The 22,184-nt window shown below is 42.0% G+C and overlaps 1 protein-coding gene across 1 annotated transcript in view; it reads right to left on the bottom strand.

Annotated features, from left to right (window-relative positions):
• Nucleotides 1-22,184, bottom strand: part of LOC122807260 (plexin-A1-like) — a 2,134,283-nt gene that overhangs the window by 163,003 nt on the left and 1,949,096 nt on the right. Inside the window, exon 22 of the mRNA XM_044078363.1 lies at nucleotides 753-1,009. Coding sequence (XP_043934298.1) covers nucleotides 753-1,009 — 257 coding nt within the window. The remainder of the gene's footprint in view (nucleotides 1-752; nucleotides 1,010-22,184) is intronic.

Here is a 22,184-nt window from a genome sequence, read left to right as displayed (position 1 = left end):
GTTGGCTTAGCTGTTACTTTTATTCATTACAATCTTTTTAAAAAGTGACAAAGCCATACTCTTCTTATGATCCTCAAAACCCTTTACATTTGTAATTCTCAACAATAACATCTTCATGTTAAAAAAACTATTATAATATTCACAATTCTCTACCGTACACTTTTCCCACAATGTGATTAGCTTCCAAAGTGCCCCAAAACTGATATAAAAATACCAAAAGTTACAAAGCTGAATACAGCAAAAATAAAAGTGCTTTACTTCCAAAATGCAAAAACCTTTAAGTAATTCTAGTAACTATTAACATCAAGAAACAAAAATGAATACGATGTGCATTATCCTCTTTTACAACGGAGTTTCCTAATGACAGTCAAGAAGTAAGACAGTAACTATGTGCCCCTGTTGATAACTGAATATTAAAATAATCAATTATGAATGGCTGATGGTCACATCTGACTAAATTTATATTTTAAAACTCTTGCAGTAATGATCTTCAAAAACATTAAACATTAAACTATAACTCAGTCTTCTATATCACATAATGCTCTGTTGTCTACTTCAGGAAATTATGTATAGCTAACAAAACATATTAAGCCAAATTACCGTACTAAGCCAATCATTTACTTTATTCTGCTCCACAAAATAAAATATCAAGACTTAACAAATGTTGCCATAACAGGTACGAATTTCTTAGTGAAGCACCGACTGAAACATATGTGCCTTTCTGTCAGAAACACCCTGGTACTGTCCCTTACCTTCTTAGCAGGAGTTTTGGGTGATTCTTGCTTTCCAGATTTTTCTCTATAAGGTCTGAGAGAAGCTGTTTCAGCACACCAGTGGCATATTCCATCTCACCCTGCAAAGCTGTCATAATGAGAGAAGCAACATTGCCACGATCACGCATGGAGAAACTGCGTTGGGCCTCCAGGGTGCGAATGAAAGTTAGTAGGAAGTGTTTCTTATTCAGCAGCTGTCCAAAAAGTGACAAGGCTTTCTCCACGTTGGCAGGTACCTGAAAAGAAGAATGAAGGGTGGCATCAGGCAGAAACAAAACTTGACGCTTTGAGCTTTGTCAGACAGATAAACAAGCAACATACTTAATTAAATGCCCTGCTTATTATGGAAGCTTAAGCAGAAGTTCTAAAGCAAGCACAGAATTTTCTCTTTCCCATATCATGGCCAAACAACTTGGGGTCTCCATCATTCCAAACAAATCCCGCACTCTGCAAGCATAACACAAAGCCATTTCTTATACAAACTACATGCAAGGGATAGCAATGTGAACCATGCTCCTTCGACTACAACTAAGGCAGACATCCTACTCCAATTCTCCTCATAAATGAGATTATGAAGGTCTAAACAGTGTGTTTTACAGTGATTCCTGAAGTGAATATAGCTACCCTACTGTAAGCCTGCATGAGCTTATCTCCCAACACCCTCCACCTTGCTGGACTAAGCAGTAAGCACAACAAAAATACAAATATATTCTCGTACAGATAGACATGCAACTAGAGGAAGTATGTATTAGCAGTAGATAAAGCACCCAGGCAGAACAATCACCTTGATCACTACAGTCTACCCTAGCTTCTGATTTGTTTTGAACTTAACATATTTGTGCTTTTCAAACTGTAGCAGATTATAATGATGTGACTAAATTTCATTGTGATTATTTTCCTCAACTCTTGAATAGTTTGAACAAGGAAAGTTTTTTTCCCCAGTCAGTACATATATATATATATTTTTTTTCTTAACAATCATCATTCACAACATTACATACATTGCGCTATTCCTGCCATCCCTTAAACCTCACTCCTCCTTCCTGAACATTATTCTGCATTAATTGTTGCCAAACATTTCATTTCTAAATATCCCACCTCCAGTTCTTCTATCTCCTTTAAAATATTTAGTATTTCAGTTACAAATTACAGCTGGTTTACATTTTGATGCCCACTTTTCTAATAATTCATTTTTGGCAGCCAACAGAATTAAACTTTTTTTCTCAAAAATGTTTTTATTTTTCAAATACATTTGAATGAATTCCATAGTATTTATACATAACATCTTAAATAACTATATACACTATTTACATTAGCCTGACACTATAGCAGATCTTAATGTATACAGTTACTTTATAAGTATGTCCAATCCATTATCAGTGTCTCTGATCAATTATTGTATAGTGTCAATCAACTATAAGACTTTTCCCCAAGGGGTGTTGATAAATGGCTTTGGATAAATTCTTAGTTCTTTAATTTTAATTTCTAATAATGCTGTGGTCTTCCGTAGGCTGTAGAAGTCTTCCAAAGTTGGTACTGTGTTTGTATTTCATCTTCTTGTTATTACACTTTCTTGAAATTGAGAATTAAACTTTTTAAGGTCTTGCTGTGTCTAGGCAAATCAGATTCTCTGTTCAAGTTGAGAAGGATCATTTCCTTCATTTCAACTATTTGCTTCTCCAACATGTCTGACAAAGTCCTCTATAGAGATTTTTTGAAATCTTCCAACTCATTACACAACAAAAAAAAATGTTACCATTTACCTCTCTTGTTTCTATTACACCTCCAGCATTTACCTGCTTAGAGTATAAAAATGCCTATGCAAACACTTTCAAGCAAAAATTTCAACTTTCTGGACTGTAATATACTGTGAAGTAGTACAGACGTCCTCCAGTTGTTCCTCGGTAAATTGCCTTTCCAGTCTCTCTTCCCAATCTTTTCTAATCTCCACTGATTTATTCTTCTAGTTATCATGCAAGACTTTAACAGCTCCCTTGACTCTAGACTCAACTTAACAGTGTCAGAGTTGGAATGTTCAAACACAAGTTAGGCTCATAAACAGATTCATACTAAACTATCATTCTGCAGATTACAAGTCTAGGTAATAACCAGAGGTTAAAATCAAACTATGTACCTTGTAGTTGTGAGATGAAGACATTAGCCATTACACCAAACCCTAATCTGATGGACTTTGATTCAGCCAAGTGGATATGTGAATGTACCTAACCCTCATAGTTTAAAGAAATAACCTAAATAGCTATACTTCAAATACAACATATATTAAATAAAGGTTATGTACTTACTATAATGACAGAGCCTTTCATTCTAGTTCGTCCAATAAGACAAAGAGGTCCTCAAACCTCTGCTTGGATCAAATACAGCCAAATTAGTGCTCCAGCCTCAAGCCCTTCCATTTTTTTCCTAGACCATAATGCCCTGCTCCTCCCCGACTTACTCAGATCATGTCTGGTGCCCAGATGGAGAAAATCTGTACTGCCTTTGACTCAGGAATAAGGTTCTCCATAGATATAATGGAAGGGGGAAGGAGGGTGGGTTGTCGTATCAGACTGAATGGAATGAAAGAATCTATCATTATAGTAAGTACCTAACTTTCATATCCTATTCATTCAGGCTATCTTATCTGACATATGGGTCAAAATCCCCAGCTACTGGACACCTGGGTGGCTTCAAGACAGAGGCTTTCAATATGGAAGCCCTGGCTCTAGAAGAATACTCCAGTTTATAGTGCTTGACAAAAGTGTGGGTTGAAGACAAAGTAGCCACTTGGCAAATCTCATCTAAGGACAACAACCTGAAAAAGGCAGCTGAAGTACAAACTGCTCCAGCAGACTGGGCTTTAGGCATGACTGGTAATGACTTATTTTTGGAGGTATAGATAAAGAAAACGCAATCAGGTATCCATTGTGACAGGGGGAACTTTCAAAACTCAATTGTCCAATCTATTTGGTGTGAAACAAGCAAATAACTGATCACCTTTTCTGAAGGAAGCAGTTCTATGTAGATAAAATTGAAGTTGTCTGAGCATATCTAGTGTGTGCAGAATCTCTTCTCCTCTCCATTAGTAATCTGGAAAGAATACAGGAATGTGAATAGCCTGGAAACAGTTATTCTTTGATGCTACTTTTGGAAGAAAAGAAGGGTTAGTTCTGGGAGTAACCCTACCTTTCTGGAAAATGATTTATGGAAAAATCAAAGACCGGGCATGGAGTTCTGATACCTTCTTTTACAATGTGACTGCCACCAACAGTAAGGTTTTCCATGACAAGATCTTTGAAGCCATTAAAAAAAAAATTGAAGTTTCTTGTTCAAAAGGAGGTTTGGACAAGGCTTCTAATACTAAATTCAAGTTCCATGGGGAAAATGCATCCTTGATAGGAGGACTTAAGTGAAATACATCCTTCAAGAAAAGCTTTGCACAATCTATAAAAAGTCAAGGACTGGTCTTGAAAACCCACATAGAAAGAAGAGATAGCAGCTAACTGAACATTAATGGTACTGAAGCTAGAACCTGCAGCAAACATGGAAGATAAGAAGAAGAGAATGTCCTCAACTAGGACTGTAAATGGGTCTTATGTTCTGAGATTCAGCTCGTATAGTAAATCTTTTCCATTTATTGTGGTACACCTTCTGGGTAGAAGATATCTAAGAAGCTGTGATAATCAGTAAAACACCGGAGGAAAGGGAGTTGCCCATGCCACAGTTGGAATTGGAGAAACTAAGTGGTTAATCAAACTGGGAAGGTCCAGCTGAGGACCACTGGATGGGTGAGATATATCTGGAATCTGATCTAGGAACCAAGGGAGATTCCTTCAGGTAGAGTTTTGACCTGAGACACCAAATCTTTCTGGGCCAATAAGGGGCAATGAGAATAACTTTAGCCTTGCACCAAATTGCTTTCTGTATGTACTTGGTCATGACGAGAAGAGAGGGATAGCATATAACATTTGCCTAGAGACCAAGGACTAGACAGAGCATCCCAGGAGTTCAATCCAACATGTGGGGGATGGCAAAATAGCTGCTGCACTTGAAGTTCAATGGAGTTGCAAACAGACTGCAGCATGGTTCACCCTAACGGTTGAAAATCTCCTTTGCTACGGTTTGATTTAAAGACCACTCAAGAGGTAGAAGAACAGTTCTGCTTGACCTGTCTGCAAGACTGTTGAGACTCCCAGGGAATTGTGCTGCTGTCAGAGGCTATCAGCCATTGCCACACTCTCATGGCTTTGTAGAACAGCTGACAAGATCTGGTCCCACCATACTTGTTTACATACTAAACCACTGTTATGTTGTCTATGTCAATGTTTATCACATATAGATGAAGCCAGTCCTGAAATTCCAGCAACAGAAGGAGCACATTACTCAATTCTAGGACGTTGATGTAAAGTCAAGCTTCTGATCCTAGCCATGTACCTTGAATCACTCTCCTTTTGCGATGCAATCCCACCCCCTACCCTAGGAAGGATGCACCTGTAGTTATGACTACTACTAGTGGAGCAACTTGGAAAGGTCCTAATACTGTAATGGTCAAAGAGTGGAGCCACCTTTCCAGATGGGACCAACATGATGGTGTTATTCATACAGGAAGGGACAAAGGTTCAATATTTCTGATACCACTGACATTGAAGCAACCACTGTAGAATCCTCATATGATATTGGGTAGACTGTACTATTGAGTATAGGTGCTGCCATTAAACCAGTAACCCTCAACACTGATCATGCTGTAGGGTGGTTTAAATCTAGGAGGACTCTGACAGCCTGTGTCAGAGGTGAAATCCTCTAGCATAGAAGGAAGATTTGATAAATTGTTCTGTCCAAAAGACACACCAGAAGAGCTAAATGCTGAGTGGGGACCAAGTTGAATTTTGCTAAATACATGTAGATGCACACAACTGGAGAAGATAATCTTTCACCTGGAGAGACTCGATGGGTGCGGTGGCCAAGAGCCAGTCATCTACATATGGGAAAATTCTGAATCCCTCAAGTTGTAGAGAGGCTACTACTACTATTACTGACAAGAATTTGGTGAACATCCTGGGGGATGTGGTGAGACTAAATGGTAGGGTTCTGAACTGGTAATGGCTAGTTCCCAAACAGAAACATAGCGAAACCAATAAAAATAGCAGGACCACCACAGCAGCAAAGAGCATAAAAACTTTAATAAAACTTCAGGCAGATAAGCACTTTTGCGTTTCCCAAACAAACGCTTCACCAGATCCAACAGATAAAAAGCTCAGCCTTAATGGCTAGTTCCCAAACAGAAACATAGGAATCTCCAGGAATCTTCCTAAATCTTTACGTGAAGGTCAGTGTCCTGGAGACCTACTAGCACAACCACTAGTCCTCTGTAAACATAAATAACAGACTGCAACATGACCATTCAAAAGCAGGTCTTACAGATGTAGCATTTTAGGAGACTGAGGTCCAAAATGGGAGGGAGCACCTTTGTGTTCTTCTGATCCAAAAATAAGTGAGAGTAGAATGCTGACCTGTGGTGGTCTGGTGGGATCTCCTTGATGGTTCCTTTTTGTAACAGATGAAGGATCTCTGACATATCTGTCTCTGTCTGACTAGGTGGGACATCTGACATTGGGAAAGAAGGGAGAGGGAGTTTCTAAAAATGGAATGCAATAACCTCTGGATATTATCTCTTCTTACCCATCTTTCTTGGGTGATAGCAAACTATGATTAAGGGTAGACAGATACATGCCCTGACTGCCTCCAAACTGGGACATTTAAGCAACCCTTTAGGGATTCTGAGGTATACTGTCTAAGAACCCCTGAAACCTTGGTTCTACGGACCTCCTTGGATTCTGGACCTGCATCTATTGAAGTGACCACCTCTGTTACAGCCACCCCTGTCAAAAATTGAGTCATACTGATGGCAAGACTTGTGAAATTAGAGTGATCAAAAAGAACTCTCTTGGTTAGTGCTAAATGTGCTCTGTGGTGGCTCAAGTTTCACACCCACAGCAGAGATCATCTTGCCATCTTGCTTGGACTTTTGTTTGCATTCCTCAACTGTCATACCAAACAAGTCGGTTCCACTGCATGGTGCATTCATGAAGGACACCTTAAAGATGTCCATAAAGTCACATACTCACAGCTAAGCATGGCGTCTCATAGTAATGCCTGCTCCTGCTGCCCTCACTGCTCCAGTCACTGCATTGTGAAGGTGGCGCACAGATAGGTTGGTAAAATTGATCATGGATGACAAAGTAGCTTGGAGCGGTTTCTGCAACTCCGGCATGATGAAGTCTTCAAAACAGACAAGACTACTTAATGCATACACCCGCTTCCCTAGTCTACCCACTGTCTGAGACTCCTAGTTGAATAGATGGAGTCCTCTGACAGTTCTTTTCTGGTGGCCACCACAATAATGATGAAATCCACAGGAGGGGATTTGACCCAAAAGGGTTTGTTTTTAGGCAGTCAAAGTACTTTATTGGGCTTCCTGGGGACTGCAGATATATCTGAATCTTCACAAACGTTATTTACTACCAGCTTAACCATTTTGTCAGCTAGTGGTATGACCCAAGAAGTAGAAGAGGTCATCCTGTATGGCTCAAACAGCACTGCTCCATCCTGACAGGGAGTTTTGATCCTCCAGGATCTCTTCTGCCTCATGAGTTCCAGTATCTCTCTAAAGGACACGTCCTCAGGACAGGATTGCAAGAAACCCTCTTTATCATCCAAATCAGTGTCTGATATGACTGAATTCTCTGGCGAGTCTATGTACTTCCTCTTGCACGTCCTCTTCTTAGGTGGCTCAGAAGATGATGAATTTGAGCAGAGGATGATGAATTTGAGCCCTCAGAGAGCAGTTACTGCTGTAAGGCAGAAGGTTTGGGGCCAACAGGAAGAGACTGCCTGGATGACACCTGCTGTGAAGCTGAAACCAAGGAGATGGTGATAGGGAGGACCTGTAGATCTGCCCTGTGCGGCGAAATGATTCTCATTAGTAATCTGAAAGTTGTTCATACTTCTGTAGAATCTGAGGAAATCACACCCAAGGTCAGATCCGATCCCTTAAACAGGGAGAGGACCAATGGTCACGGTTGGTTCCAAGGAGGGGACTGGCATGACGGTTTCAAAGGTTGAAGACTGCTTCAATAAGTAAACCAGCTGTCCATGCAACCCCGTAGCTCTGAGACTCAGTCACTGGACCCAAAGGAATCTATGTCTGTAAGATCAAATCTAACTCTCTTCAAGCTGTGGAGACAGTTTATTAACTTCAGAGCCACAGGACCTGGTTAACCATATGGATCCAAGAAAGCCAGTGTCACAGAGCAAATAAAGAGGGAGCATGGACAGGGATAAAATGCATGGTTACAGACAGCTTCAAAACAGAATGAGTCACAATGACCCCCATCTCAATTTGGGTTCAAAGGAACTTCTGCAGTAAACAAGCCAAATCTACTTTACAGGTGCTATGATAGGACTTAAAAGGATTTAGTGGAAAAGATGGACACGTGTCTGGAAACAGGTTTTTCTACTTTCTTTAGAGAATTTTCAATGGTATTTGGTAAAGATACAGGATCTGGAGGTGGAATATATCTTGGTGTTCGGGCCAGTGTGCCCAAGTACAGTTGCTTTTGGTAGTGAAGCTTCTGCCTAATGTTTCTTCAGCTCCAAATCTTTCTGCTTTGAAGGTTTTCCTGTCGACTTTCTGATTTTTAAAGACTCTGAATCTGGCAAGAGAAGGCCCTTAAGAATCAACTTGTTTCTCTGTTGGACAGTGCTCTGGGTCTGCAGGCAAAAGACATCACAAATTGATTTAAGGTGTGCCTCCCCAAACAGGCCACACATATAACATGGGGATCCTGGAGGGGGGATTTTATGTCCATAATGCCAACATTTTTTGAAGCCAGTCTTCTGCCTCATTCTAAAAGGCAAAAACAAAGTGTGCATGCACACACAATATAAATAGTACACTTGTAACTTTAAAGCTATTTAAATATCTACCAACATTAACAATACTATAACACTAACTCTAAGAGTCTAATACTAATTATACAATAATGGATCATAACTATTCAAAAACGAGCATGCTGATTGAACAACCCAACCAATGTGCCAGTAGTAAATTAAGAGAAAAAAGTCCAGCCACTGAAGTACCGTCCAGACTCTATTGACATATACTATAGGACACAAAACATGAGGAAAAAATCAGGTAGGTTCTGCAAAACAAAAACAGAAACGTATCTGATTTTCCTTATAGGTTCATAGGTTCATACTAGGCTATCTGCCCTAGGGCATTTATAAGCCTAGCCAGAGTGTGTATGGCTTTCGCCACCCATTTTAAATTAATTTTGCTATGCCCTTTTTCGAGGTTAGTATACTGTACCTCTGTCTAACAGTGACACAGAAGTGATCCCCGGGGTAAACCTACGATCTCCCATCCACTCATCAAGATTCCTCTTTAAGAGTCAGTGAGGGACTCTGCCTAACCTGGACTCTGATTTTATTCCAGAGTGAAGGGAGCCTCTGGGTTATGAATCTGTCCCTCCAGCATGTCCTATTTATTTCAGTGCTGAGGTTTAAGTCCCTCGAGTGCATAGCTCGATGGGATTTGGATTTTCTGAGGTGCAGCATGTCCATTAATTCCGGGTTGGACATGGCTTTATATGTCAGGCACAGATCGCCTCTGAGCAGGCGGTATGCCACTGAGTAGAGCTGGAGTTTCTTTAACCGGGCAGCATACGGCATCTGTTTGAGCCCCTTGATCCTCTTGGTGAGGTACTTTTGGGGTATTTCCAGTTGCTGCAGGTGTCTGGTAAGGTACATCCCAAAAGGGGCATTGTACTCAATTATGGGCCTGATGAGGGATGAGTAAAGAGGCACGATGACCTCCCCTGATCTAGATGTGAATCCATTCATGATTAGGTGGGCTATATAAAATGTTTTTCTAACCACTTTGGCCACGTGGTTGTCAAATGAGAGATTGCTATCAACTTGGGTCTCCAGGTCCCTAATTACTTCTTCTGTACTTAATGGATTACCACCTATGTGGTAATTTGTGGGCACTTTGTTTTTGCCAAAGGGGATGACTATACACTTTTTGGCGTTTAGCTTGAGGCCATGGCTCTGGCACCAGTTGTCTGTTTCTATGAGGCCTTTTTGGAGGATGCTTGTGTTGGATGGAGTGTCTATCATGGCGCCCAGTTTGCAGTCATCTGCGAACTTGGTCAGCCACAGTCCTTCCATGTTGGCCTGTACCTCTGAGAAATATATACCGAACAAGAGAGGTCCCAAGACTGAGCCTTGTGGGACACAACTTGTTACTGGTTTGGAGTCTGACATGGCTCCAGCTATTCTAACCATGTGGGTTCTGTCCTTGAGCCAGTTTGCAACCCATCTAGTGACATATATATATATATATATATATATATATATATATAGAATACATATATATATATATATATATATATATATATAATATATATATATATATATATATAATATATATTATACTTCTGCCTTGTCTCTGCAAATGTCTGTTTTTTAACAGTTAAACAAATAGCTCAAACAGCAAAGGAGATTTTATTTTCTTCTTTGCTTCTCCTACATTGATGTACTGTGCAAACGTGGGAATGTTAAACTGCATACACACGCATTACATTAAAAAGCAAAGATGATGTGGAAGATAGAAGTCCCCTTACACAATCACATTAAGAAAGCCAAAGGCCCCAAAATAGAAACACATTTTAATTAACTTTATAAACAAAAAGTTGCTAGAACAACAGGATTTGTACCAGCGCGCATTTTCTGAAGGATATGAATTCAAACTCAGGTGTATGTCATGATTTAGTGACTCCAGTTCTAAGTGATTTGCCAGAAAATTTAGACATTTTATGATGAACAGACCAAAAATATGACACAAAAATCTGGGCATTCTGTGAAAATCTGGACAGTTGAGAGGTACAGCCCTATATTATAACTGGATTCATGGAAGTATGAATCTACAATACTGTATACAACTGTCCTATAAGACGGGGAGCGTATAGCTATTAATGTTCTTCTTTCGGATTTTCCCGGTTAGGGGTCGCCACAGCGGAACTCCGGTCTGTTAATGACTGGCAGTAGATTTTTTACGGGTGCTGAGGTGCCAGCTTGACATCCAGCCTTCAACGAAGGCACGCCCATTCTAAACATGTCTTTCAACCGTGAGGAGGGCATGCAGACTCAACACAGAAGGCACTCCAGCCAAGAATCAAACGGGAGAACCTCTTGCTGTGAGGCAACAACCCTACCGCTGCACCACCATGGTATTTATAAAAACTTAAATTCAGTTGAGCTTTCCTCTCCAGGCCTCCACTGAAAATGGGTGTTAGCCAGTTAGACTTTTTCAGTAAACAAAGACAAATAAATAATAAAAACTATGTGCAAACAGACTGGCAGTGAAAATCATGGACAGCAATGGTATTGCGATCGTGAACTATCTTTGATGACTAGCTGGATTAGAGTTTCTCATTAAGTTACTTAATTTCTATTTAAAATCCATATTATATACACATATATATATATATATATATATATATATGTGTGTGTGTGTGTGTGTGTTGTCTGCTGAAGGACATTAGGAAATATGCAACAAAACATGTTAACAAGATTTCATTTTAACAGATTCAGAGACGAACCATTTTGAAGTAACAACCAGTTTGCCTGCTTCACACAAAAGACCTCAAAACATTGCAGCTGTTTAGGGAGTGAAATGATGCAAATGGAACCCAGTTAAAAGAACTGTTTAGAGATAATCTAGGCACCAGTAGTTGACAGTAAGTACGCCATATAATGAATTTATAACAGTGCTGTGACTGAGAGACTCTACAAAGTGTCATACTGTTAAGGGCACACTAATCAAATGGATGAACATTAGGGGATATGTGACTTAAGGTGACATCAGACATGGTACACAACTAAAATGTATAACCTGAGAGTAGGGAACCTTGAAAGATCAGTCTGCTACAGGCAGCCTGTAGGCATTTCAAATCAAATATATCCAGTTGTGATTATCAATTTTTAATAAAAGAAGAGTTAAATTACATATAGGTGCAGTCAGTACTGCACAGCAACTGATCAAAGTAATATGGGGAAAAGCACATTTCTGTGAGCATAGCCAACATAAAAGTAGATGTTCAAATGCAAGGACAGCTACTGCAATATCATTCACTATGCTCAAACATTAGTTGTAGATCAACATCCACTAATTTGGCCTTATGTACACAGCCTTGAACATCCTCAGAGGGGCAATGTGCTCCTTACCATGCAGAGAAAGTACAATTGTGTACACTTACCATAACTGTAGACGTTTTGAGTGTATTCACTGTTGCAGTCCTAACAAATGGGTTATCCAGCTAATGGTAGCCCTTAGTCGGTCAGAATACCAAAGGTAAGTAAAAATGACGTTGGTTGCCGTCGGTTGTAAAGGACGTCAGGGTATCCGATACAAAAGTAGGCAGCCAACGTCACTTCCTCAGTCTTTCTTGCCATAACAGTCAGGAGCCCCCAGACAATAAGGCTTAAACCAAAAAACAGTCTGACAAATTAAGCCTGTACCTCAGGAAAAGAAAACAGGAGAGGACCACAAAAAGGTGGAAGGAGGGGGGAAAACCAGGACTGCAACAGTGAATACACTCGAACATCTACAGTTATGGTAAGTGTACACAACTGTACTATGTTCATCATGTTTCACTGTTGCAGTCCTAACAAATGGGTTGATTACCAAAGCCCAGAGAAAAGGGAGAGGAACCAACAGCATCAAGGGTTGGAGATAATGCCCTGCAACACCACAGTGGCAAACCCTGCCTGGCTCTGGAAAACAGAGACAAATTATAATGCTTTGTGAAAGTGTGAAGAGAAGACCATGTGGCAGCCCCCAAAATGTCTTTAGTAGGGACACCCCTAAGAAAGGTTGCAGAAGTGGAAGCCACTCTAGTAGAGTGGGTCCTAACACCTTGAGGCGGTGCTTTGCCATGAAATTAATAACAAAAAAGTAATGCAATATGCAATCAGGGTTGCCAGACGTCCCTATTTGGGCGGGACTGTCCCGAGATCAGCAGCCTGATCCCTAGTCCTGCACTGCCGGTTTAAATCCCGGGCAGCCTCCCCTTTTTTTTTTTTTTATTGGCCCGTATACCGGCATATGGGCCAATCAAAACATCACAAAACAAAGCTACTTCTACTTAACTGGGATGTTCCGCATTAAACAGAAGTAGCTCCTTGTTTAGCGATTTTTGATTGGCCTGTATACCAGTATACGGGCCAATCAAAACATCGCAAAACAGAGCTACTTCTACTTAATGCGGAACTGCGATGTTCCGCATTAAACAGAAGTAGCTCTGTGTTTAGAGATTTTTGATTGGCCGGTATACGGGCCAATCAAAACATCGCAAAACAGAGCTACTTCTGTTTAATGCGGAACTGCAATGTTCCGCATTAAACAGAAGTACCTCTGTCTGGCAACCCTGTGTGCAATCCATTTAGAAATGGTTTGCTTAAAAATAGCCTTGCCCTGGGCTCCAGGGGCAAAACTGACCAATAACTGTGCTGATTTCCGAAGGTCCTTAGTCCTGTCCAGGTAAAACCCGAGCCGTCTGTGCACACCAAGAGAATGTAGGATCCTTGCACATCTATTGAGAGGATTAGGAAAGAAGGTAGGAAAATGTATGGACTGATTAAGAGTCAGGCTGGAAACCACCTAAAGCATAAAGGAGGGATTAGTCCTCAGAGAGACTCTATCAGCACGGAAAATAAGAAAAGGCTCCACGGCCAAAGCCTGCAGTTCCGAAACCCTCCTTGCTGAAGTTATAGCCAAGAGGAAGGTGGTCTTCCAAGAGAGAAACTTTAAATCTGCAGAGGCAGCTGGCTCAAAAGGAGGAAGAGTGAGTTTCTTCAGAACAAAATTAAGATCCCAGGCTGGAGTAGGTGCTTTTCTGGGAGGTTTTAAATTGCAAGCACCTCTGAGAAACATTTTCATCAGGGGATGACAGAAAATGGGCTGTTCAAGAGAACAATGAGCAGAGATGGCTGAAGCATGGATCTTGACAGAGTAAAAAGAAAGACCACCCTGAAGCAAATCAGCCAGGTATTCCAGGATCAGAGGAAGGGTATGTTGAGAAGCAGACTCCCCTCTAGCCTGCATCCAGTTAGAGAACATTTCCCATTTGCCAGCATAGGATTTCCTAGTGCTAGGCCTCCTGGCCTCCCTCAGCACGTCAACCACCTGTTGGGAAAGGGAGAAAGAAAGGGAAGGAGTCATGCAATGAGCCATGCTGCCAAACGGAGAGACTGAAGATGAGGATGTAGAATGTTTAACCTTTCCTGAACCAAAAGATCTGGCTTCAGAGGAAGATGCCAAGGAGGAAGATGGGAGAGACTGCGAAGCAGCAGATACCAATGCTGTCTGGGCAAGTCCAGAGCTATGAGAATAGTCCTTGGATGTTCGTCCCTGATCTTCACTAATACTCTGGGAAGAAGAGGAAGAGGTGGGAAGGCGTACACGGACAGCAACATCCAAGGGAAGGACAGAGCATCCACTTTCCAGGCTGTGCTGTGCTGCTGTCTGGTGCAAAAGAGAGGTAGCAGATGGTTGTCTGGGGAGGAGAAAAAGTCCACCTGAGGAATGCCCCAACGTTGAATGATGCTGTAAAAGACTGCTCTGTTCAGCTGCCACTCGTGAGGATCCAGAGTTTGCCTGCTCAACTGGTCTGCCAAAACACTGAGCTTTCCTGGAAGAAACTGAGCTAGGATATGGAGGTCCAGGGATGCTGCCATGGACCAAAGATTCATGCTGTGGCTGCACAGGGGGTAAGAGCGAGTCCCTCTCTGCTTGTTGATGTACCACATGACCGTGGTGTTGTCTGCCCTGAAAAGCAGGGTCCCTGGAGAAAGAAGATACTTGAAAGCTAGTAAGGCCTGCTGAACTGCAATCAATTCCTTTAGATTTATGTGCAGGTGCATCTGCAGGGCGTTCCAACATCCCTGTATGCATCTACCATCCAGGTGTGCTCCCCGGGCGTAGTTCGATGCGTCTGTAGTCAGAATTTGAGTGGCAAGAGGTGTCCGAAAAGGCATGCCTTTGTTTTGAAGACAGGCTGTTGCCCACCATAGAAACTCCGCCTGCAGAGACGGAAGCAGAGAAATCATCATATCCAGGTCCTCTCTGTGTGCTGGCACCAAATGTTCTTGAGGTACCATTGCAATTTCCTCATATGCAGTCTTGCATATGGAATCATGAGAATACAAGACACCATGAATCCCAGAGCTTGCAGGTATTTCCTTGCAGGGAGCTGGGACAGGCTTGCCAAGTCCTTGAAGTAAACTGTAAGAGTTGTCTGCTTCTCCTGGGTGAGATGTATCATCTGGGCAGCTGTGTTGAGATTCGCTCCCAGGAATGCTATCTCCTTGGATGGTACCATTTTTGATTTTTCCACATTGAGTGTGTAACCCAGGGAAGAGAGAAGAGTCTTTACGAATTCCAGATCCTTTAATAGCTGTTCCTGAGAACTTGCTTGAAGACAGTCGTCCAAGTATGGGTAAATCTGAATTTTCTTCTGCCTGCAAAAAGCAATGACTGTGGCCATGCACTTTGTGAGGACTCTGGGAGCAGTAGATAAGTCAAAGGGCAGTGCAGAGAATTGGTAATGTTGCTCGCCCACTCTGAAATGAATGTACTGCCTGCAACTTTCCCTGATAGGAATGTGCAGATAAGCCTCTGAGAGAAGCAAGAACAGGCAGAAGTTGTAAAAAGTCATTGAGAGTGTTTTGATTGAGATGCAGGCTTGGAGCTTCCCCCTTTAGAAGTGGAAGCATGCCAATGCCTAGACCTTTGAGGGGTAGCCCCCTGCCCCCTAGAAGATTTGTAACCTCTAGCCCTGGAACGGTTCTGTCTGCTGGTATCAGGAAAGGACAACTCTTGGAAGAGTAATTCCTGCTAAAGCGAGGGGGTTGAACTTGCAGAAAATCCTTAACAGTTTGCATGGACTTGGCCTTATCCTCCATCTTCTTCAGTACCTCCTCAGCTTTGCTGCCAAAAAGATTGTCTTTATGCAAAGGTACATCAAAAGCTTAGTCTTGACAGGGTCTGGAAGAGGCTGTTCTCTGAGACAAGCGTTCCTTCTAACAACAGATCCAGTAGCCGTAGCCCTGCTAGAGGCCTCAAGAATGTCAAAACCACAATGTAAAGAATGCGCATTGACCAGACTGGCAGAATTCAGTAAATCCTGCATGTCTTTGCTCTCTGCCAAAAGAGGTACACTTGCTATCCTAGACTTAACAGCCTCCAAGGTGTGCTGCTGGTACTTCAGCATATAAAATAAACAATTGGTAGCCCTAATAGCTAGGGTGGCAGAGGTATAAACCTTCTTGCCCCACCTATCTAGGTTCCTAGACTCCCTGTCAGAGGGAACAGGATTCCTGGTAACAGTGGCCTTAACTCCTTTAGGGCCCTGAGAAATAACCTCTGTATCCGCCAACGGATTCCTGAAAAGAAACCGATGAGAATCAGGGACCCTGCAGTACCAGTCAGGTTTCCTGGGAGCAGGAGGAACCGAATTTGGAGACAAAGAATTTTCCAGAAACACATCATCAACAACTTCCAACACAGGGGGAATAGCAAGAGGCTTATGCTGAGGTAAATCCAGAAACTCCCTAATCCGTTTCTTGGACTGGAGATAATCCTGACTTTCCCATTTAAAATATTCTGTGAGGGTATTTAAAGTATCACTAAAAGAGAAATCCTCTGCTGGAGAAGCCGAAGGGATGGACTCCTCTGCATCTGAATCCTCAAAAGGAGAAAAGGCCTGACAAAATTCCTCATCAGTAGAAATGCTGGAAGAATCAGAACCCGAGCAGGACAAAACCTCAGGAGAAACATCCCTACTCCTTTTAGGAGTAGGAGGCTGAGAACCCCCAATAAGAGTCAACAAATCATTAGCCATTTTAACCACTTGGGATTGAGGGGAACAAGAAGCAGCTGGAGCCTGCCTTTTCACAGGCTTACGAATGAAAGATTTACCTGCAAGCCTGAAAGACTCGGGAGGCCTGCAACCGCTGAAGATGCAGCAGAGGTTGAAGGAAGAAGTTTGCTGTCAGAACGCAAAACGGAGGCCTCGGACACCAGAGTCAGCTTAGCGGCTCTGGCTCCGGCAGAATAGGTGACCGGCGACAGGTCGGAAGGCAAAATGGAGACCAATGGCCTAAGGGACTCAGACTCAATCAAGGCCTGCGGTTGTACATATGCGGACTACAGGGACTGCAAAGGGATCTCACTGGCTACCGCCTGACTGAGTCAGAGGCCTGTCATGGTCCTTATCCTTACGTTTCTTCGGAACATCCGAAGTCTGAAGACTGGCGGACGCCATAACAACGAACTTAGGCCAAACTCCAAAATGCCTAGCCAAAATCTTAGCCCGACGACGGATAGGATGTGGATTAAAGGAGGCACAGAGATCACAGTTGGGAACGTCGTAGTCAAGGCCTAAACAAATAATGCAATAGGAATGAAAATCTCTATGGGGAATCTGCTTTCCACAGGTAAGACAGTTAAGTTTTTCTGACATCCGTTAAGGCAATAGAAGAGGATCCCCAATGGGGTACTTAGCTGTAGTAGACTTCAACTCTTGTAGTCAGAAACCAACAAAGGCAAAATGCCGACCGGCACTTGTGCATGAAAAGCTTCTGCTTCGGGGTCCGTGGCAAGGAAGACTGAGGAAGTGACGTTGACTGCCTCCTTTTGTATCAGACGCCCTGACGTCCTTTGCAACCATTGGCAACCAACGTCATTTTTACTTACCTTTTGTATTCTGGCTGACTGAGGGCTACCGGAAGCCAGATAACCCATTTGTTAGGACTGCAACAGTGAAACACAATGAACATCACTAGAAGGGGGCATTTGGTAGAAATGGGAGAGCAGCTCAAGCTATTTTTCAGTTCGTTATTGTATGAGTAAGAAAATCACTAACTGTGCCTACCAAGACTGGTAAGGGTTATGATTTAGCCCCGATGAGAGAGATACCATAGAGGAAGACCAGAAGGTTGCTCAAACCACCTGAAGCCCCTGCTCCGGTTAACCCAAGTGTGAAGTATGAACAGCTCTAAAGGGGTAGGAAGGAAGATTACACTGCAGTACTGATGCTCACATTCAAATATCCACTGTTATGGAGAATATCCTTACACATGTGGACAATGCTGATTGTAAGGATCACTGCTGCACTCTGGGGGAGTACTAAATCAGTAAATGTCTTTCTGAGATGTGGCACTGTTCATCTACGGTGAAAATGTGGCAGAGGTTGACAGTACAATTGCTGTGACTTGTGGGTAATCAAGTGTCAATGGTGGCTTGTGCAGGTCATACTCACCTGACTGAGGAAGACAATACTATTGTATAAACCAGCTGCTGGACACAGTGGGAAGAGATGTCAGGGTACAGTTACTTTCTTTGCCAAATTAAGGTTTGAGTGCATCACAAGGCTACTTTTGATCAATGCAGTGAGATTTTTTTCCCTCCATGCTTGCTGACCATCAAGCTGCCTCCTATTGGTCTTGATCTCATTTGCTCCCCCTCCACTGGGAGGTCCTCAGCACGGGGATGAGAGCTGACTGGAGAGCCAGTCATACATGTAGTCTTGGACATGTCTTCTGCCATCACTTGCAATCTAGTGATGTGGGCTAGAAGGCAAATTCTAATGATCCTAATGTCACCCTCTGAACAGCTGTCATGGGAACTCATGTCACCACTACTATCTACTATACCCTTAGCATGCATGTACAAGCTTCCACCCCTAGGTCTTCATGTCGGTCCCTGGTATGACACCACATCTAGAATCTGCAAGTAGTGTAGAAGTTCCCAGGGTGATCAGTCAGTTGCAGGAACTGTGTTCTGATTTGACATTTAATGAATGTTGATCGTGTTGTTTTCTAATCGGCACTTTCACAAATCTAACTACTGAAAGCTATATAACTGGAGTCAAACAACCCACAGAAGCAGGATAACATGGCTTATCTGCAATATCTAATCTTCCTCTCTCTCGCTCGTGCTCTCTCTATGTGCGTGTGTGTGTGTGTGATATATATATATATATATATATATATATATATATATATATATATATATATATGTGTGTGTGTGTGTGTGCAATAGTTTTATTTATACAGTCATACATATTTAGTTTTTGCTCTGAGGTTTATCACTTCAAAGTCAGGACAATAAAGTGGAAGGAGATGCAACTTCTTTTACTACTACAAAAAACTACACATTTGCTATGCTTAAGTAGTAAAAATGAAAATTTCACCAATTTTACACAAATGTCAACAGACTGGTGAACATTCTAAGAACTAGTAGTGCTTGAAATAATGTGACTGACACAAACTCCCAACATATCTAAACTACTGAAGGAATTGCATCTATCATAACGAGCTGCACGACAATGGTGCAAACTACACAATGAATTTTAAAATTGTTTCATCTGCTAAAAACAAGAGGCCCGACTTTGTACGTTGGTAAAGAAGTAAAGAAAAACTGCTTAGAAAATGCATGGACATGGAATATCACACAATAAAACCAGAGAAACAGTCCAAATTTAGAGAAAAAGAACGAAGAACACGTAGAATCGTAAGGTGTACAAAGCTTTAAGACTGCTATGGGTGTGTATTTTGATGTTGGGAAATACAGCTTACAAAGATAGTTAGATCGCATGAACAGTGACAACCTGAATCACGTACACCACTGTCACCTTAAATATCATCTAAATTAAATCAGTGGAAGATTTTTAAAGACTTTTAATTTAAGAAAAATTTCAAAATATGTTGAACGGTAAGGGCTGAAGAGATGAGCTTGATTTAGCAGTGTTTAAGACACGTACGTTTTTTAAACCATGCAAGTCATCTGGTCTTTCTCAGACCCTTTCTAGCCACAACATGGGTCACAAAGGCAAGGATAAATGCAATAAATATGGATAATTTTTACAGTAGCAAATCAATCACCATATTTTAGGGAGACTTGCAGAGCAAATCACACACATGGGGTAGGGGGGATGGACACATGCAAACTCCACACAGACAGTTGAGAGATTAATATTGAACCTTGCAAACAGCCAACCATGTTTCCCATATGCTGGGGATCTAGAAGGGAAAGACAGTACATAAATAAATACTATAGTTACAAATTTGTACACAAGTATGAGGTAGGAAGAACCCACAAAAGAAAACATGGAGGGAGGAAATAAAAATGTTGAACTATTATGCAGAACAGCAACATGTACATTTGAGTAAATGAAAACTTTGTTCACTAAATTAATACTACATTTGACAACATATGGAAGAAGTTGTATGTATGACAAAGGATATAATAAGACACAAGCTATCACAAATATACACAATCTATATTGTGAACAAGTATAAACATTGCTACTAAGAACTGCACAACACTGTATCATGAAAGGATGTAAAGATCTTCAGGAATAAACAAAGCAAGGAATTTATGGAACAGGTCAAGTACATGTCGATTTTTCAGAATGATTTTTATATAAAATTAAGAAATGAACCACTATATTACAGATCTGAATAGAAAAAAAGTACAGTTGTGTACACTTACCATAAATGTAGATGTTGAGTGCATTCACTGTTGCAATCCTCACTGTTGGGGATTTCCTGCAGTGAAAGCCGTCAGCTAGCCCGACTACCAGAGAAAACTGTTTTCACCTCCCAGGCTGGCAGACTCCCTTACTGACTTCAGTACGCTCAGGTAAAAAGGAAGTCAGCCTGAGTCATCACTTTAGTATTTTCTTGACCCACTTAGAAGAGCCCCTAAGTGCACCTTGGGTGGACCAAGGTAGACTGGACTCAAGGAGCCCCCAAATGTTCCTAAGGTGGGTCAAGGAAGATTGGACCCAAACCAGGGATTGGAGGTACACGGCCCTTTGCTGATTCTAGTAGCCTACTTAGTAGACTGAGGGGGCAGGAGGGAGGGAAAGAAGACTACAACAGTGAATGCATTTGAACATCTGCATTTATGGTTAAGTGTACACAACTGTACTATGTTCTTCGTGTTTCACTGCTCCAGTGCTGACTGTTGGAAAGATTTCAAAAGCTATAGAGAAGGTGGAAGGAGATTAAGGCGAGGAGAGGATTTCCTGCAAGACTGCAGATGCACAAAGCATGCTCTAGACTTGGAAAAGGTTGCCAGGTGGTAATGCCTCGTGAAGGTATGCACAGAAGACCAAGTGGCTGCCTCCAAGATGTCCTTTGTGGGAACCCCTTTGAGGAAAGCTGTAGAAGTATCCATGGCCCTAGCACTGTGTGACCTAATCAAATCAGATTTCTTTTGCCACGATGGCTGTAACAGAAAGAGATGCAGTACATAATCCACTTGGAAATGGTTTAAGGAGCTGGTTTTCCTTCCGAGTCTGGGGCAAAGGTAATGAACAGCTGGTCTGTTTTCCTCAAAGATTTAGTCCTGTCCAGGTAGCATTATATGTACATCTGAAGAGTGCAGTAATCTTTCAACTCTGTTCTGAGGGTGGGGAAAGAAGGGAGGTAGATGAATGCCCTGATTCAGAGGCACATTAGTAACCACCATAGCCATGAAGGAAGGATTAGTTTGGAGGCAGACCCTGTCTTTATGGAAGATAATGAAAGGCTTCACTCCCATTAGGGCCTGCAACTCTGAGACCCTCCTAGCCAGTGTGATAGCCAGTAGTAGGTCCACTTTCCAGGTAAGAAAGTAGAGGCTGCAGGCTCGAAATGAGGCAAAGTTAACTCTTCTAAGACAAAGTTGAGGTCCCAAGGAGTGGTGAGTTTTTTCCTGAAGATCTAATGTTAATAACTCCCCCTAAGAAATTGTTTCAACAAAGGGAGAGAACAAACTGAAGGATGACTATGGATGTGGGCAGAGATGGCAGAGGCATGCATCTTGATGGAGGAATAAGAGAGGCCTTTCTCCACTAGGTTGGCCAGGTACTCTAAAATGTTAGAAATGTTGACAGAATTTGGTTGAAGCTGGTGCTTCTGGCACCAAACTGAGAATCTTTTCCATTTATTCGAGTAAAATTATCTTGTGCTAGGTCTTCTAAACTCTTTTTAAATGGTTTGTACCTGCTGACTCAAGCTGGAGGTGCAGTAAGGTGTTGTGGAATAAACCAGACTGACAGTTTGAGTGTCTGAAGGTTAGTATGCACAATCGTCCCATTGCTCTGGGTGAGGAGGTCCACCCTCTGCGGTAACAAAGACTTTTGACTGGTAAGCTCAAGGATGAAAAGGGGAATTAGTGCTGCCTGGGCCAGCCCGGTGCTATCTGGATGGCCTTTGGGCCCTCCTGCTTGATCTTCAGAAGCACTAGAGGCAATAGGAGTAATGGTGTAAAAGCATAAATGAAGAGGTGTGTCCAATTGAAGG

Source organism: Protopterus annectens, chromosome 7.part0, assembly GCF_019279795.1.
Source record: "Protopterus annectens isolate FY-2018-M chromosome 7.part0, PAN1.0, whole genome shotgun sequence".
In the NCBI taxonomy this organism is placed as follows: Eukaryota; Metazoa; Chordata; order Ceratodontiformes; family Protopteridae; genus Protopterus; species Protopterus annectens.
The sequence above is the reverse complement of the archived record's forward strand: the minus strand, read 5'-3'. Positions and strand labels throughout refer to the sequence as shown.